The sequence below is a fragment of the Elephantulus edwardii genome, unplaced genomic scaffold (genome assembly GCF_000299155.1).
Source record: "Elephantulus edwardii isolate Elephantulus edwardi_28Jun2011 unplaced genomic scaffold, EleEdw1.0 scaffold00086, whole genome shotgun sequence".
NCBI lineage: Eukaryota > Metazoa > Chordata > Mammalia > Macroscelidea > Macroscelididae > Elephantulus > Elephantulus edwardii.
Window position 1 is genome coordinate 3079996 of NW_006399836.1, and position 18318 is coordinate 3098313.

Genomic DNA, 18318 nt, shown 5'->3' on the forward strand with positions numbered 1-18318 from the left:
ATTACCCCTGCAGGCATGTTCCTAAGACTGTATATATACCCTTGCCAGAATATTAAACTTGCTATTTGTTATCAGCAATTAGTCTCATTTCAACCTGGTGCCTCCTTTTGGTGGAATTCTCCCGACATATCGGGGCTGGATCCCCGATAATAAATCAAATAAAGTAAAGATCAGAAAAGGTGGTTCAATATCACAAATCAGAAAAAGCAGTGAGTGACTAACAGTGGAAGAGACCACCAACTGCTCATATAGCAACTGCTTCAAGGTTGGTTTAGTTTGTTTTCATCCAACAAGAAGCCATAACTAAAAAAAAAAAAAAGCTATAACTTTATTAACTGATACAAACAGTACAATTTTCAAACCACACTGCAGCTACTCTTTTGAAATACAAAAAAAGTCCTCATTTTCCCAGATGGTTACACTATAAATTTCACAAAAGCATTTACAGTATCAGTACTGTTGTTCTTCAGGGCTCCAAAGTATCATTGCTGTTGTTCTTCAGTGCTCTGACCTCTTTTGCTCTCGAAACGTTTGTGACATGACCAATTCTATGTCCTTAACTTGCATGCCTGTTTCATCAACTGCTTCCTCTTCACTCTCCTCTTGAAGAGTTGGAGTTTGTATGTTTTCTTCAATGTCTGAGACACCTTCCCCTTGAACTTTAAATTTCTCAGCAGCTGCTATCTGTGCTTGAGGAGGTAAGTCCTCAATCCTGGTTTCACCAAAATCTATGTAGGTGTCTGAAGCCCAGCTCTTACAAACATCTGTCTTTGGATGACAAAGAGATTCTTAGATTCTGCGAAGTGTCGAAGGCCCAGTTTGGACATCGCCTTCCTCACCTTCTTTTCATGCTGACTTTGTTTTGCTTTACTGACTGGCTCTTCATCGATTTCAGCTGCAGCTGCCAGCTGCTCATTGTGTGGTTGCCTGTGTGAAATCCTGTTCCTCAAGGTCTGGTACTAATTCATCACTGTCAGATTCTGTTCCTGAGCCTGTCTCAGCCTAGGGCAACTCCTGCTCTGTGTTGTGGGTGTTTCTGTGGCTTCACCAGGTGGGGGGGCGGGGGGGACAACAGGGGGGCACATATTCAAGTTTTGAAGCTGAAGAAAATGAAAACAAATCCCCAGACCTTGAGTATATCCCATCTGAATTTTGAGACCACTGGAAGGACAGATTTTAACACACTGAACACTAACAAAGACTAAAACTAGATGAGTTGTGAAATGTCATCATATATGAAGGTCATTCAAAACACAGGAAAGCAAAGACCAAAATGAATGCCAGAAGAAACTCTGAAACTTGTTCTAGGACAAAGAGAAGCTAAATCAAATTAAAGAAATGATGAAATAAGAGAGCTGAACAGAAGATTTCAAAGAACATCTCAAGAAAATAAAGCAAAGGCCTCCAGCTATTTGGATTATAACAAATTTTACAAAGTATTGCAAACAGTGGGAATTCCAAAACACTTCACTGTAACCACATGGACCAAGAGGTAGTCCCTCACACACTGTTACAGCACACTGCATGAACTAGGAAAGGTCTGCATCAGTTGTGGCCTTTCACCTTATCTATTCAATGTAATCCTGGTGGCCAGGTGGCAAGAAGCTGTGCTGCAATCCCGAAGGTTTGAGGCTACCAGGTGCTCAGCAGGAGGATGGGCAATCTCCTACTGGACAATTAACTGCCTCTGAAAATCCACCAAAGGGTCAGCTATGGATCAATTCTGACTATGGTACACATTCGACTATGTTAACAATATTCAACGTGTAAGAAACCCTCGTGCATAGTTGGCAATGTAGCAGGCTGCTAGCAGAAAGATCGGCAGTTCGAATTTTACCAGCTGCACGGTAGAAGCAAGATGGGTAGTGTCCTCTCATAAAGATTTACAACCTCAGAAACCTGATGGAGGGTCACTGTTCGTTGGAGCCGAAGGGACAGCAGTGGGTGTTCAATCTGTACGCTGAGCAAATAATCTGAGACATGCACTCAATCAAAGAGACCACAGTATGGGGAGGCGGGGAATCTAACAACCTGTGATATGCTGATGGCATCATTTTGCTTGTTGAAAACGACGACTTGTAGCACTTAATAATGAAGCTCAAAGACCACAACCATCAGCATGGACACAGCGTCTCCCTGAGCATAAAAACAAAAATCTCCACAACTAGACCAATAAATAACATGATAAAGAGAGAAACACTGCAGTTGCCAAAGGTTTCATTTTACTTGGCTCCACAATCAAGGCCTGTGGAAGCAACAGTCAAGACATTTAATGACTAAATGATGTATACTGCATTGAAACAGATGAGGGAGAGAACTGTTTAAAAGTGCTATGTGATTAGGTATTATTGTCATGATAGGAGTCCAGAATGGCTGCAGAGTGGAGTGGATTTGGGCGGGGGTGTGTGTGTGTGTTGTATGGCGGTGTGTGTGTGTGTGTGTGTTGTATAACAATGAAAGAATTTTTCTTTTACTTTTTTTTTTTTTAAATTATTATTTTCTCTGTGCGTGTACCATCAAATTGAATCTGACTAGTACAGGAGGAAATGCCCCCTCCTCTTCCGGCAAAGCATCTGGTGGATTCGAACCACATATCTCTGGGATTGCAGTGCAGCTTCTTGCCACTAGGCCACCAGAGTTCCCCTTTCTTTTACTTTTCAAAGAGAAGAGTGAACTGGGGGCGGGGGGCAGGGAGAAAAGTACAACAATGAATGAATGGAAATCCAAAGTCTCTAAATTTTCATTAAAATTAACATGTTGCCGCACACTTTTAAATTGATGACCGTGCTTAGAAACACATTTTGCCGTCATTTGTGGCAATGTGTTAATATTAAAAAGAAAAAGACATCTAATGACATGTTGCATTAGGCAAAACTGCTGTACAGCAGCACTTTGTGGTGGCTGAAGGACAAAAATGTCACTGAGGACTAAGGTCCTCAAATGTCACTTTTACCAGACACAAGCCATGGTAATTTCAACTGTTTCACATGTATGAAAACGCATGACTTCACATGCCTTTGAGCTGTGCTGTTGGAGAAGAGAAATGAATATCCCATGATTGCTGAAAGAACAAACTGATATATCCTAGAGAAGTACAGCCAGAGTGCTCCTCGGAAGCAAGGATGACAAAGCTTCATCTCATATACTTTGGGAATGTTGTTAGGAAAGGCTATCCTTGGAGAGAGACATCATGCTTGAATAGGTAGAGGGTCGGTGAGAGGAAGGTCTTCAGCCAGATGGACTGACACTGTGATTGCCACAATGGGCTCAAGTATATCAGAAATGATGAGGATGGCACAGAACAGGGCAGGATTCACGTCTGTTGTTCACAGAGTCGCTATGAGTCATATTTGACTCAATGGCAGCTAACGACAATAATATATATTTTAAATCCTTTCAAAAATAAGACTAGGGCCATTTTTAAAGGAAAAATTTGGACAGGTATTAGGATTACAATGATTAAAAAATCAGAAAGAAAAATAGATTATATAAGTAAAAGAAAAAATATACATAGAAGGAAAATAAACAAAACATAGTTGCATTAAGGTGGAAAAGTATATTAATTTATATCTTTTCTTTGTTGTTCATATTTCTTATTGGAACTTTTTTCTTTCACTTATTTCCACCCAAGAGTTAAACAGTATACAGAATGCATGCTGCATTTCTTTGTTCTATTTGTTCCTGTGTTACCTGAATACACACTCCCAAACCTGAAGGACAAACCTCACTCACTCAACTCACCAGCAAGGTGATTCCAAGCCACAGGGACTCTGCAGGACAGAGTAGAGTTGTCCCATAGGATTCGAGCCTTGGTGGTGCAGTATTTCATCTTTTGGCAAGTTAGCCAAAAGAAAACAGAATACACCAGCCTCTCCAGGGAGAAACCTGTGGCAGTCCCATTCTGTAGATTTCCGCCTTGGACACCTACAGATCCACTCTACTCTTTCCCATAGGGTCCTTGAGTTTGCATCATCTCAAAGGTGAGGGAATTATCTTCATAGAAAGATTAGCTGGTGGATCTGAACCACAGACTCTTCATTAGCAGTCCTTTGCTTAATCACTCAGTCACCAGGGCTTCTTAGCTGTAGGCTAAGGAGAGGAAATGCCTCTCCCTGAAAATATTGTGCCACTCTTGGGATGCTACAATTGTAAATAGAAGGCATTTTTACTGAAGCCCTGCAGTGAATAAAACTGCTTTCCAAGATGTGTCAGGCTCTCAGCTGAGTCACTTAAGATGACATACATCTATGGTCAGGATCACTTACCAGGACTTATTAGGTGTTAATTTAGCTCTGGTGGCCTAGAGGGTAAGGAGATGCACTGCCAACCCAAAGGCATCTTTCTCTCTGGAGAAAAATGGGCAATCTCCTCCCATGTAATTTACAGCCTTTGAAAATCGCTGGAGGGTCAGCCCTTAGTCAGCTCTGACTCCAGGGTATCTATCTTAGTGTTAATGAACCAGTGCCCAGCAAAAGCTTCAGGCCATGGATGTCCACAGACTAGAACTGGAGCTGAAAAAATAGCCTGGAGGGGCTCAATAAAGTGCAAAGGAAGGCTAGGGTTTGGGGTTGTCTAAGGAGAGCAGAGAGGCCTGTTAGACAGGAAAAACCATGCGGCAGGAAGGCAGTTAAGCCCTTCTTCCACAAAGATTCGCACACATTCAAGTCCCTTACCAGCGGCTTCAGGAGCCTCATCCTCTTCTTCCTCTTCTTCATCTCCCTCGTTTTTGTAATAAGACGCCCAGCCTGACATAGTAGGTACTGCTCACTACGGAAAAGGTTAAATCAGTGAAAACCCGTAAATAGTCAGAATATGACTGGGAGATTCCTTTGACATGTGTCCTAAGGACCAGAGATCAGTCATGAGGACTCGATCCCGCTGCACCTGCAGCTCCCGAGCGCTGATGCAGAGGCAAGTGATGATGGGGGTCATTCCTGCAGCAGCCTCACATTAACTATCCCTCAGGACGCGTCAGGGTCAGGGGGTGGTCCCTTTGGTGGTTGTGTAAGTGCAGCCTGACGCCAGCTTTCCTGTGCTGGACTCTAAAGGATTCTCGCTCTGGGATACTCCATCCTGATCTCACTCAAACCCTCGACCCTGGGCCAGTCACGTGCGGAGGGGTCACCGCAGGAGGCCTTCAGAGACCAGATAGAGCCTCCTGGGAAAAGGGACCGGGTCCAGAGTCGCTCAACCCTTATCTAGGCACTTCGGGTCGATGGCGGGGCTAAAGGAGGAGCGCGACATTGAGTACGTGAAGCGGGAAGTGGCCAGCTCCTATCGGACAGCAAGTTGCACACAGACCAAGCCCGCCTTTGCTTACCTTTAGTGCAGAAAATACAACTTGAACCCCAGCTAGGGCGGCGCGCGCGAGGAGACTTCCGCTCTCGCTCCCAATCAACGTCGGAAACGTCATCACGCACAGCTATCCAGCCAGACACGCCCACTACCCTCTAGCGTTAGCTACACGCGCCCTGAAATGACGCCAACCCCGGAGGGCTAAAGCCCCGCCCCCGGCAGCGAGACCACGCCCCTCCCTGTCCCGAGGTCGGCGCGCGCATGCGCATAGGGAGGCCCCGCCCCCGCACTGACTCCGCGCGGACCCTCCCTGTCCCTGCTCTGTCACCTCACAGTTATCGTTGCCGGTGGCTGGTGCAGGCGCTCGAGCAACGCTGGGCTGCCTCTCCCCCGTCCCCCTGACCCGACCGGGCTCTCCCCCTGCTCTCTCCGCTCCCCACCCGGTCGGGTCCGGGAAGGTCTGAGCCACTGCCAGGTGCAGAAGGACGTGTGGCCCCAGCCACCGCGGGCACTGATGGAGTCGCCTAACCTCTATCCGGTGAAGCTCTACGTGTATGACCTGTCCAAGGGCCTGGCCCGCCGGCTCAGCCCCATCATGCTGGGTGAGGAGACTTTATCCGGTGGGACGCGGGGCCCGAGCCAGGAGGCGTGGACCCCGGGTGGGGAGGACACGGGCCCGGGGGACCCTCTGCGCACTGACAATGGGAGAGAAGCCCAGATGGCGGAGGGACACTCCAGGGTTCGAGCCCCACGTCCCAATTTCGGGTTTATATCTTGGACGAAGGGATGGGGAGGGGTCATACCTTCCCGCAGCGGGAGTCCCTAAAGCCAGGACGAAGGATGTGGACCCTTCGTTGCCCTCCTGGAGAGCAGGACACTGCGGAGAGCCTGCCCGCCGTCTTTCTCCTGCAGTCCTGGGGTGGGCGGGAGGGCGGCGCACCTGGCGGTCATCGTCCACCCAGCTCGCCGGGATCCCCAACTCCAGAACTCACCCAGTATAGCTGACAGTTAGAGCTGACAAGTATAGCTTCTCGCAACAGTTTCTATCTAAGTGCCTGGTTTCGGACCAGATGGTAAGAATGCAGTTCATGGAGAAGGATTGGATGCCGTGGTCTAAGTGGGATTAATACAAGGAAAGTATTTGGGCGCTGCTATTAAACTGCTTAACTGCTGGAGACAGAATCAACTGAGAGCAGTGTAGATCCGATCTCGTGACAATCCCAAACCAAAGTGTCTTGTACAACAAGGAATTGTCGAATGTGGGTTCAGGTGCTCTTCTTGAGAAGACATCTTAAGTCCACAACTTAATAAAAGCAACAAACGCCCTTCTTAGCGACACTCACTTAAGTAGCTAGTTTTTTCCCTGGTTCCTTAGGAGGCTGTTGTAGAATACTCATTTTGGTGAGATAAGGGGTTATGGGCATCTTTTCCATGTTCTAAGTTTCTGTTGTGTTGTACTGAGTTGAATTTAAACTTCTCACCTCAGATGCAGTGAATGATTTACAACGTGACTGATAAATTCAATGCGGACTAGCAACTTCCTTAAACAGTGACTTTGTAAATTTTCATTTCAGATTTGCCTTACTCCTTTCAGCCATCACATTACCTAGAATACTTGTTAAAAAAAATATGGTGTTGGTGTTAAGTGCTGTCGAGTTGAAACCAAGTCTTAGCTGATTCTCCAGCAGGTTTTTGGAGGGTGTAAATTACATAGGGGGAGATTGTCCATCTTTCTCTGAAGGAGCAGCTGGTGGAATTGAACTGCTTGTCTTTGGGTTGGCAGTACAACTCCTTACCTACCACTAGGCCACCAGAGCTGCTTGGGGGGAAAAATACGGACATCTCCAAATTAAAGCTAAAACAGACAAGGTTAAAACAGTCCTTTAAATATGCAAGTGTGTGCATAAAGCAGAAGATGTAGATGTGTTTGCTTACGTAAAAAATTAGCTGGAAGGATATACAAGGACTTGTATATAAAGTGGTGACTTCTAGGAAAAAGAAACCTGATAAGCTTATGGACAGTAATAGATATAAAAGTGTGCTGTGATTTTTTTTTTTTTAAATGTGATTTCTAAGTGACATCCTGAATGAGTATATCACTTTTTAAAAAGGAACTTTTCAGTAGATAGTTACCAGGGCCTCTCTTCACAAATGCCAAATTAAAACATCTTGGAGCATAATCCCCAAATCTGTATTTCAGTAAGGTCTCCAGATACTTCTCATGCCACCAGCCTATTACTGGTAAGAAGTCTGGGCCTACATCACTGATGGCTGACATGAGTAAGGTAAATTTGAAATGAAAATTTACAAAGTCACTGTTAAGGAAGTAGCTAGTCATCAATGGATTACATCAGCCAGGTTGGTGTAAGAGGTGTTCCTAGATAACACAAGGATGTGGAAACCTCCCCGTCATCCTGGGTACAAGGCCTGATGGCACAATGGTTATGTCAACTGCTAACTTAAAGGTCAGGGCTGGCATATTGAGGGCACTACTTGCAAAAATAAAACATAAAAACAACACAGTATTTAGTAGTTATTTTTAAGTGAAAGAGGAACGGCCTTACTGTTGTTGTGTACTGTCAAATCAGAACCAACCCATAGCTGACCCTCTGGAGGGTCCGTAAATCCCATGGGAGGAAATCATCCGTCCTTCTCCCCTGGAAGTGCTGATGAATTAGATATTGAGATAGCAGCACAGCTTCTTACTACTAGGCCAGATTATTTATTCCATTAGACATTTATATATTCTTTTAATGTTTAATTTTATTATTTTTTTTGTGTGTACCATCAAATTGGATCTGACTGGTATAGGAGGACAGTGCCTCTCCTTCTCCAGCAGAGTATCTGGTGGATTTGAACCGCATACCTCTGGGATTGCAGTGCAGCTTCTTGCCACTAGGCCACCAGAGCTTCCTTAGACATTTATTGTCTACTACGTGCTCGTCAATGTGCTAAGCTCAACTGAGGAGGATGCTTTGCCATCTTGGAGCTGTCTTGTGTTGGAGACTTTAGGAAAAACACAGGCAACTAAAATACTTAGAAACCGTGCTAACTGCTATAGACTATAATGGAAGCACGCTGGGCACTGATGGGAAATAAGGAGTGAGACCTACTTTGAAGAAGGCCCATGGTGGAGGGGGTGAAAGAGAAAAGGCCCTCAACCCAAATCGGGTTGGTAGCCCTTGACTCTCCCTCCTTTCTCTTTCTAATGTGAAATCCTAGAAAGCCTCACCCAAAATAGGAACTTGGGCAGTGTGGCACATCGGATCACAGTGGAGTGTCTAAGGATGCCAGTCGGCCCGCAGCTCGATCGCTCTCTGTCCAGGCCTGTCCTGCTTTATGCCTTTTGCAAGAGTAGTGAAGAAAAGGTTATAGTTATAAACAGTGCTACTTTCTAATAGTCTCAAATCATCAATTTAGGGTAAATGGGTCTTTCCTTATTGCTTTGTCCTGGGCAGACGCCATTTACCCTGACACTGTGTGTTCTCATTCTGTTAGTCATTTATTGATCTCACATCCCTAAATATATCTGCATTTTTACGAGAAAATCAATTTGTGTCTTGGGTTTTGCCGTGAACTCTAGGAGTATATTGATAACTAGCTGGCCTTTCTTGAGTGCGCCGTGTCACAGGCCTGATTTTGGGGTTTGTGATTGTTAGTGCTTTGCCTGCATTACAGTCCTCACCACACGTCAGGAGAGGGGTCCTGTTGGTACCTCCATTTTTCAGCTGAGGAACCCAAGGCCTGAAAGTTAAGCTTTTGCTCCAGTTCAGTCACCTGGGAGGTGGCAAGACCAAATACACTTCCAGAACTCATGTTCTCTGTTGGTATCCCACCTCTGCTGTGTAATGTGTTCCCTTGTAATTAATGTAAAGTAGGTACTTTGTTCAAGGTTATAAAGATGGCCTTGGCCCAGAGCTTGACAGGAAAAATCTGGATTCAATAGTATGTGGCTTGGTAATCTTAGAGATTTATGACCATCCCTCTTGGCCTTCATTTTTCCAAGATAAATCTCATCTCTCTTCCTTTTTTTTTTTTTGTGTGACCTCATTAACAAGATAACACTCATTAGCATTTGGTGGCATTCCTCAGCTGTGTCACTTCCCCATTATAAAATCCAGTCTTGCTCCAGCTGACACTTGGCCTACATAATGCATACTGTCTCCAAAGCCATCCCCCTTTACTCTGTTGAGTTGTCAGTCCTAGAATTACTTCCCGTGGAGGTGTACAAAACTGGTCCCCAAATTATCTGCAGTGTTCTACTTCTAACTAGGTACACAGCCTGAAGACACCTTTTTATTCCATAGTCACCATTTGCTTGAGATAATTAGCTGTCATAATTACCCTTCAGTTTCTCTTTTAATTTTGATAGCTCTTTAAATTTCTTGACCTCTTTTGGTGTTAAAAGTGCCTAAGGATAAAGGCAACATTCTATGTTTATAGAACGTAATGATAAGAGCTGGTTTGTATTGTTGATTGTTTCTCTTTAAAGTGTCACATGCATGTGTTGTGTCCCAAGGTGGCATTTCTTTTTCTTTGCAAGTCAATCCCAGAATAGTTTCAAGGTTTAAAGATTGACTTGGGGAAATAGAAGATAGGTTTCTTGGCAGAATGCAAGCCCAAGCTCATGACAATTTGAGAGTTCTCTGCTCAGTTCTTTGCTTCATTCTGTAGTTGTTGGGTGCCATCAAGTCACGTTCAACTAATAGTGACCCTGTGTGACTAAATGAAGAAATCCCACAGGATGTTCAAGCCTCTGCTCTTCCCCCCTCCCCCAATTTTATTATTTTTGTGTGTGTACCAGATGGTGAAGAGATTGGGATTGTTCACAGCTTCAATTTGCTTGGCTCCACAGTCAACACTCTCAGCACCACTAGCCAGGAAATTAGAAGACATATTGCCATGGGAAAGTCTGCTGTTAGGGACCTCTCCAAAGTACTGAAGAGCAATGGTGTCTCTCTGGAGACTAAGGTGCGTCTGATACAGGCCATGGTCTTTGCTATCACTTGTTATGCATCAGAGAGTTGGATAATGACTAAGGAGGATAGGAGAATTGATGCCTTTGAGCTGTGATGCTGGAGAAGAGTATTGAGGGTACCATGGACTGCTAGGGAAACAAACAGATTCATCCTGGAAAGGGTCAAACTGGGCTGCTCCTTGGAGGCAAGGATTCTAAGTCTCTGTCTAACATACTTTGGACATGTTGCAAGGAGGGATAGGTCCTTGGAGAAGGACATCATGCTTGGGAGGGTGGAGGGACAGCGCAGACGGGGAAAGCCCCCTATGAGGTGGATTGATTCAGTGACTGGGGTAATCGGGATGGGTGTATTGGAGACGGTGCGATTGGCACAGGACAGAGCAGAGTTTAGGGATGTTGTACATAGGGTTTCTATGAGCCACAAGCGACTTGACGGCACATAACAACAACAACAACCGTCAAAGCAGATCTGACTGGTACAGGAGGAGATTGCTCCTCCTTCTCCAGCAGAGCATCTGGTGGATTTGAACCACGCGCCTCTGGGATTGCAGTGCAGCTTCCTGCCACTAGGCCACCAAAGCTCCCTTTAGGCTCCGCTGTTTATGGTAGTTCATTAGATGGTTTCAGTCTACCAACCTTTTGGTTAGCAGCCACATGCTTAATCATGGTACCACCAGGGCTTCTTCATTCTGTGGTACAAATAATAAAGAAATCAAAACCATGAGCTCTGTCCACGAAATATTCTTTAGGGAGCTCTGGTGGCCCAGCGGTAAGAAACTGCAATCCTGAAGGCACACAATTTGAATCCACCTGCTGCTTCACAGGAAAAGGGTGGGCAGTCTCCTCCCTTGTCATTAACTGCCTTTGAAAACCTGCCAGAGGGTCAGCTATGGGTCTGTTCCAACTTGATGTTACATAATATCAAATAAAACTTCAGGGAGCTCAGGTGGCCTAGTGGTAAGAAGCTGCACTGCAGTCCTAAGCAGCATAGTTCAAATCCACCAACAGCACAGTGGAAGAAAAATGGGCAGTTTCCTTCTGTGAGATTTACTACTACCTCTGAAAACCCACTGGTGGGTCAGCTATGAGGCAGTTCCAACTCGACGGCACACAACAACAAATATATTTTACACACTTAGACAATGTTGTTCTTAAGTGCTATTGAGTCACCTGTGACTTATAGCAATCCTATGAACAATAGCTCTGAAGCTTGCCCTATCCTGAGCCAGTCTCGTTGTCTCTAACACACCTACCCTCATTACCCCAATTACTGTGTCAATCTATCTCATGCAGGGGTCAATCTATCTCATGCAGGGTCTTCCTCTCCTGCGCTATCCCTCCACCCTTCCAAGCACGAGGTCCTTCTCCAAAGACTGGTCCCTCTTTGCAGTATGCCCAAAGTATGTGAGAAGGAGCTTCAAAATCCTTGCCTTCAAGGAGCAGCTTGGTTGGTTTCACCCTCTCCAAGACAGACTTGTTTGTTTTCTTGACAGTCCATGAAATGTTCAACACTCTTCTCCAGCACCACAACTCAAAGGCATCCATTCTTCCATCATCCTTAGACATTGCCCAATTCTGATGCATAGCAAATAATTAGGAAGACCATGGCCTAGATCAGGTACACTTCAATCTCTAGCCTGATGTGGTTGCACTTCAGCACCCAGGAGAGATATCTGACGGCAGACTTTCCTAATCCAATTTGTCTCTTGATTTCCTGACTGCTGGTGCCAGGAGTGTTGATTTTGGAACTGAGCAAGCTAAAATTAATTATCTCAATCTCTTTTATATCCATCATGGTGCTGCTAACAGGCCCAGTAGTGAGAATCTTTATTTTCTTAATGTTGAGCTACAATCCATATTGAAGCCTACCGTCCTTGACCTTCTGCAACAAATGCTTCAAATTCTCCTGTCTCAGCAAGTTTGTGTCATCTGCATTATGCAGGTTATTGATGAGTCTTACTTCAATCCTGATGTCACATTCCTCCTCATAAAATCCAGCCTTCCAAATGATCTGTTCTGCATATAGATTGAAAAGTTATGGAGACAGGATGCATCCCTGATTTTGACCCATGCAGTGTTTCTTTGCTCTTTTCTGATGACTGCTTCCTGGTCTGAGTATAGGTTTTGCCTGAGCACAATCAAGTGTTCTGGGATTTCCATTCTTCTCAAGGTTAGCCACAATTTCTTGTGATCTGCACAGTCTAATGCCTTTGCATAGTCAATAAAACACAGCTAGACATTTCTCTGGGACTCTCTGCTTCTTGCCAAGACTTATCTCACTTAGGCTATGATATCCTTAGTGCCATGGCCTCTTCTAAACCCAGGTGATATTTCTGATAGTTCTCTGTCAATGCACTATTCCAGTCATTTTTGGATGATCTTTAGCAGGATTTTGTTTCTGTGTGATGTTAGTGATATTGTGTGGTAACTTCCACACTGTGTAGGATCCTTTTTTGGAATAAGAATAAATATGAATCTCTTCCAGGCAGTTGACCAGGTAATAGTTTTCCAAATAATCTTGGCACAACCTGGTGGGCATGTCCAGGGCTGCATCTCTGAGCTCTCCTGTTGTGAAACAGAAAAGAAGAACAACAGTCACAAGCAGACACAAATGATTAGAAGTTACGAAGTGAGAAGAATTTAGGAAAATTGGATATTGTTAAGGAAGAAATGGAACACAAAAGTATTGACATATAGGGGAGCTCTGGTGGCCTAGTGGCAAGAAGCTGCACTGCAGTCCCAGAGGAACACAGTTCGAGTCCACCAGATGCTCTGCTGGAGAAGGAGGCGCGATATCCTCCTGTACCAGTCAGATCTGATTTGACGGTACAAGCACACAAAATAATTTTTTAAAAAAAAGTATTGACATACTAGGCATTGGCAGAATGAAATTAATTTGCATGGGACATTTTGAATTAGACAGTCATATATGAAAAGTAGGTCTGGTGCTGATGGTGGAACAGACCATCCACTATTCATATACAAGTTCAAACTGAAACGAATGAAAATGAAAGCAAATCCACAAGAACCAAAATTTGACCTTGAGTATATCCCACCTGAATGAAAAAACATCTCAGAAACTTATTTGAGGCCTTAAAACACTAATGAATGAAGACCAGACAAGGTGTGGAGGACATCAAGAATATCATCCATGAAGAATGCAAAAGGTCATTACAAAGACAGAGGAATAAGAAAAGACAGAGATGGCTGTTGAATCAGAAGAGACTCAATATTGCACTAGAACACCAAGAAGCCAAAGCAAAGGGAAGATAACAGGGCTTTAAGGAGCTGAGCAGAAGACTGCAAAGGACATCTCAGGAAGTCAAAGCAAAGTAGAGCTAGAGTTGGAAAGTCACAAGGGATGAATTCATTCAGCATTCCTTAAGCTGAAGGAACTAAAGAACAAATTCAAGCCTCGAGTTGTAATACTTAAGGATGCTATGGGAAAAATATTGAATGATTCAGGAAGCATTAAAAAAAGTGGAAGGCGTACACATAATTACAGTACCAAAAAGAGTTGGTTGACGTGGAAGAATTTCATAAAACAACATATGCTCAAGAGATAATGGTGATGAAGGAAGAAGTTCAAGCTGCTGTGAAGGAATTGGCAAAAATGAAAGCCCCAGGAACAGATGGAATGCCAACTGGACTATTTAACAGACAGGTGACATTAAGTAACAGTTTATAGAAGAGATTATGGATAGATGCTAAAATGAGTGAGTGATCAGCAGCTGTTTCGGGTTTAGAAAGAAAGCAGTGCCTGTGAAGGGCTAGATGGGTCAGAAAAGTCTCCAATGAGAACAGGAACTTCTACAGGTTGAGACTTAAGAGATAAACATTGAGTAGTTAAGCACCCAGCTGGTAACCAAGAGGTTGGCAATTTGAAGCCACCACCAGCTCTGTGGGAGAGGAGAGTGGCAGTCAGCTTCTGTGACAAGAGCAGGGAGTGTTATCCTTTCCTGGAATTACTCTAGAGATCTGAAAAACTAGAACCACCCAGTTCAGAGATCTTTCACTACCACTGAGATAAGTTTCAAGAAAAAAAGTCTTTCAGTTTGTAATGTTGCTTGAAATGTCATGTGTTGAAGATCTAGAAATCACTATTGGACTTGGAAACTGAAGGAGTGGCAAATAATAAGAGAAGGTTTACTGAGTGTGAAGACTGAAGTCTGAGTGATGCAGATTAAAGAGCGGATGCTGGATAAGAAGGTACACAGCCCTTGAAGCATTGGGACTTCATCCTCCTCTCTGCCTGGTTGGCTTCAGACCCGACCTTTTGATGAGTATCATCCAAAGGCATATTTCATTCAGTCCAGTCAATACCAAGTCATGTTCTACGAGTGTAAAATATCAAATTCACAGTTCTTTTTGGTATTGAGTCATGTCATACTTTAATGTTGTTGTTGTTATGTGCCGTCGAGTCGTTTGCAACTCATAGCGACCCTATGTACAACAGCCTATCCTATGCCAATCGCATTGCCTCTGACACACCCATCCCGATTACCCCAGTCACTGAATCAACCCACCTCATAGAAGGTCTTCCCCTCCTGTGCTGTCCCTCCACCCTACCAAGCATGATGTCCCTCTCCAAGGACCTGTCCAAAGTATGTCAGACGAAACCCCAGAATTCTTGCCTCCAAGGAGTAGTCTGGTTTAACCCTCTCTAGGATGAATCTGTTTGTTTTCTTGGCAGTCCAAGGTACATTCAATACTCTTCTCCAGCACGACAGCTCAAAGGCATCAATTCTCCTTCTATCCTCCTTGGTCATTGTCCAACTCTCTGATGCATAACAAGTGATTGCAAAGACCATGGCCTGTATCAGGCGCACTCTAGTCTCCAGAGACACACCATTGCTCTTGAGTACTTTAGAGAGTTCCCTAACAGCAGACTTTCCCATCGCAATACATCTTTTGATTTCCTGGCTGCTGGTGCCAAGATTGTTGACCGTGGAGCCGAGCAAACTGAAGCTGTGAGCAATCTCAATCTCTTTGCTATCCATCCTGATGCTACCAATTGGTCCAGTGGTGAGAATTTTTGTCTTCTTGACATTGAGCCTCAGTCCATACTGAAGGCTGCAGTCCTTGACCCTCTGCAGCAAGTGCATGAGGTCCTCCTCAGTTTCAGCAAGCAGGGTTGTGTCATCTGCATAATGCAGATTGTTAATAGATCTTCCACCAATTCTGACTCCACACTTCTCATAGAGCCCAGCTTCTCGGATAATCTGCTCTGCGTACAGGTTGAAAAGGTATGGAGATAGGACACATCCCTGGCGTACACCCTTCCCAATTTTGAACCATGCAGTGTTAACCCTGCTCTGTTTATGTAGTGTATCTTTATTTGTGACCTTGAAGACATTATTTGATCTGCTTTTTTGAAAATATAGCACATAAATGTCAAGTCATGCCACTGTTAATTGTTTTGTGACTTTCTAAATGTTCTGTGGCCACAGCCAAGGGAGAGAGATTAATTTCTTCAACAAAGGTCTTACGTACCGTGTTTTAGGTTCCTGTTGTTCAACAGTGAGGTTAAGTAGTAATTGCCCTCTGGGTGCTCCTATTCTCATGTCATGAAGTTAGTTTAACATATACTTAAACCACTCTGAAGTGAAAATGTTTTTCAAAACTCCTTTATTTAGTGACAATAGCGATAATTAGTATGTTGTGCCAATGGACGGAATAGATAGACATTCAGAAAATTTGCTTTGAGCGGTCATTCACTGAGACTTGTGTGAGTGGGACCTAGAATATGTCAATAAAGGAAAATTCCCTGAGTTATCGAAGTACAGAAAGGCCAGTGAAGCATCAAATAGTGAGCTAAAAAGAGTCTAGAAGAAAATGCTGGGTGTTGCCTCTTTTGGAAAGGCATCCTTGCATCCCAGTCCTTAGATGGTTTTGAACATCCTTGTTCTGCATTTCCACTAAAACCTACCTTATAATAGCGTGTTTATTTCTAATTGCTTATTTAACTATTCAGCACTCCTTTTGATTATAAGCTTGGAAAAGCCAGGCATATCTTTTTGCTCCTTGGATATTCAGTACCTAGAATAGCCTAGACTCTACTGGATACAAACTCTGGTGAAAGAGGGAAGTGTTAATGAACTCTTGTGGGTCAGCTAAGTTGATGGTCTTCCAGACACCTGGTCCAGTGTTCGTTCTTTCCCTTTTCCTAACCCACCTTCTTTAAGAGGCAATGGCTCCCACTTAATATCTGAAAAACTTCATTTTAAAATGTGATACAGGTTTAGAACGACTTCTTAACAAGGAGTCTCCAATCAGAGTAAATGGTTTTCTGGCCAGAGTGATTTGCTCATTTTCATTTACTCTTGATGAGAATTTCCTTGCGATGAAAGATACACTAGAAAAGACATTCCTTGGACAATAGGTAATGAATATTTAATAAAGTATACCAAAAGGTGCTAATATTTTACAAGTTAATGTATACAAGATCGTTAGTAAAAGATATACTAAATTTTTTTTTTTTTAATTTTTATTGTATTATTTTTACGTGTACCGTCAAATCAGATCTGACTGGTACAGGAGGAAATTGCCCCTCCTTCTCCAGCAGAGCATCTGGTGGATTTGAACCATAGATGTACTCAATTTTAAAACGAGAATATGAGAATCAATGTTTGAGTCACTTAAAATATTATAGTTGTAATTTGCCCTTGTGAAATGTCAAGCTGAGGTTTGTTGATATCATGTTCCAGTTTTTACCCCAGGTTCTTATTTGATCCATTCTATTTGCACAATGCCCTGTGCTGCTACTGAATCATTAAACATTCACATTATTTTAATCTCTTGTCTTGAGAGATTGTGTAAGTACAGATGCTAATTTATGAACTTAAACGTTCTTGCTGGCTGCCCTGTTCATCAACTAAAGTGCATAGGCACGATGACTGGTTCCAGTGAACTTGGGAAGATTCTAGCCACATGTGCAAAACTCCCTAAAAAAACCAACAAAAATGAAAAAAAGTCCCAAAGACTGTTTAGTCTTTGTGGACGTTTACCCTATCACGTTAGACTTAGCAGCGTCAAGTTCTCATTAAAGGAGATGCAGAAGACCACCAAATGTGAAGGGCATATGGACGGAGATTTCATCAAAGATTGATTTATATAATGTTTCAAATAAGAAGTGCTGCTGTGATTTTGAAAGTGAAATGCTAACTTATTATCTTTTAATTGCTACCTGGCATCAGCTTACTGGAAATCCTTTCAATAAATCACTATATAATCAATTTATTTGAAAGCAGGGATGGCATAAACTTCCTAAATAACATGCCTCTGGAAACCCTACAAACTTTGATAAATGTCAATAGTTGTAGAGGGGCTTCAGGCCTTTTGTTGATAGGGTCGCAATGAGTCGTGCTTCATTAGAAGGCAATCAACAACAACAACAATCAATCAATTTATATTGTTGCTGTTATGTGCCATCAAGTTGCCTGCATGTCACGTTGCCTATGTCTCATGGCAGTTCTATGTATAGCAGCTCTGAACCCTGCTCTATCCTGAGCCAACCTTACTGTCTCTGACACACCTGCCCCCATTACCCTAGTCACTGAGTCAATCCATTTTATTGAGGGTCTTCCTCTCCTGCGCTGTCCCTCTACCCTCCCAAGCATAATGTCCCTCTCCAAGGACTGCTTCCTCCTTGCAGTATGCCCAAAGTATGTCAGACAGAGCTTCAAAATCCTTGCCTCCAAGTTGCTGCCTGGCTTCACTCTCCAGGATGAACTTGATTGTTCTCCTAGCTGTCCATGGTATATTCAGTGCCCTTCTCCAGCACCACAGCTCAAAGACATCAATTCTCCTTTTCTCATCCCTACTCATTGTCCTTTCTGAAGTATAGCAAGTTATTGCGAAGACCATGGCCTGGATCAGGCCTGGACTGACATCATTGCTCTTCAGTACTCTGGAGATGTCCCTCACAGCAGACTTTCCCAATGCAATTTGTCTTTTGATTTCCTGGCTGCTGGTACCAAGGTCTTTTGATAGTGGAGCCAAGCAAACAAAGTGTTAACAATCCCAATCTTTTTACTGTCTGTCAT

At 43.6% G+C, this 18318-nt stretch overlaps 2 protein-coding genes across 2 annotated transcripts in view; one reads left to right on the plus strand and one right to left on the minus strand.

Annotated features, from left to right (window-relative positions):
• The window catches only part of XRCC6 (X-ray repair complementing defective repair in Chinese hamster cells 6), a 45805-nt gene extending 41053 nt beyond the window's left edge, over positions 1-4752 (minus strand). Inside the window, exon 1 of the mRNA XM_006890185.1 lies at positions 4674-4752. Coding sequence (XP_006890247.1) covers positions 4674-4752 — 79 coding nt within the window. The remainder of the gene's footprint in view (positions 1-4673) is intronic.
• Positions 4753-5744: 992 nt separating this feature from the next.
• DESI1 (desumoylating isopeptidase 1) overlaps positions 5745-18318 on the plus strand; it is a 28044-nt gene continuing 15470 nt past the window's right edge. The window contains exon 1 of the mRNA XM_006890077.1: positions 5745-5897. Coding sequence (XP_006890139.1) covers positions 5810-5897 — 88 coding nt within the window. The 5' untranslated portion in view covers positions 5745-5809. The remainder of the gene's footprint in view (positions 5898-18318) is intronic.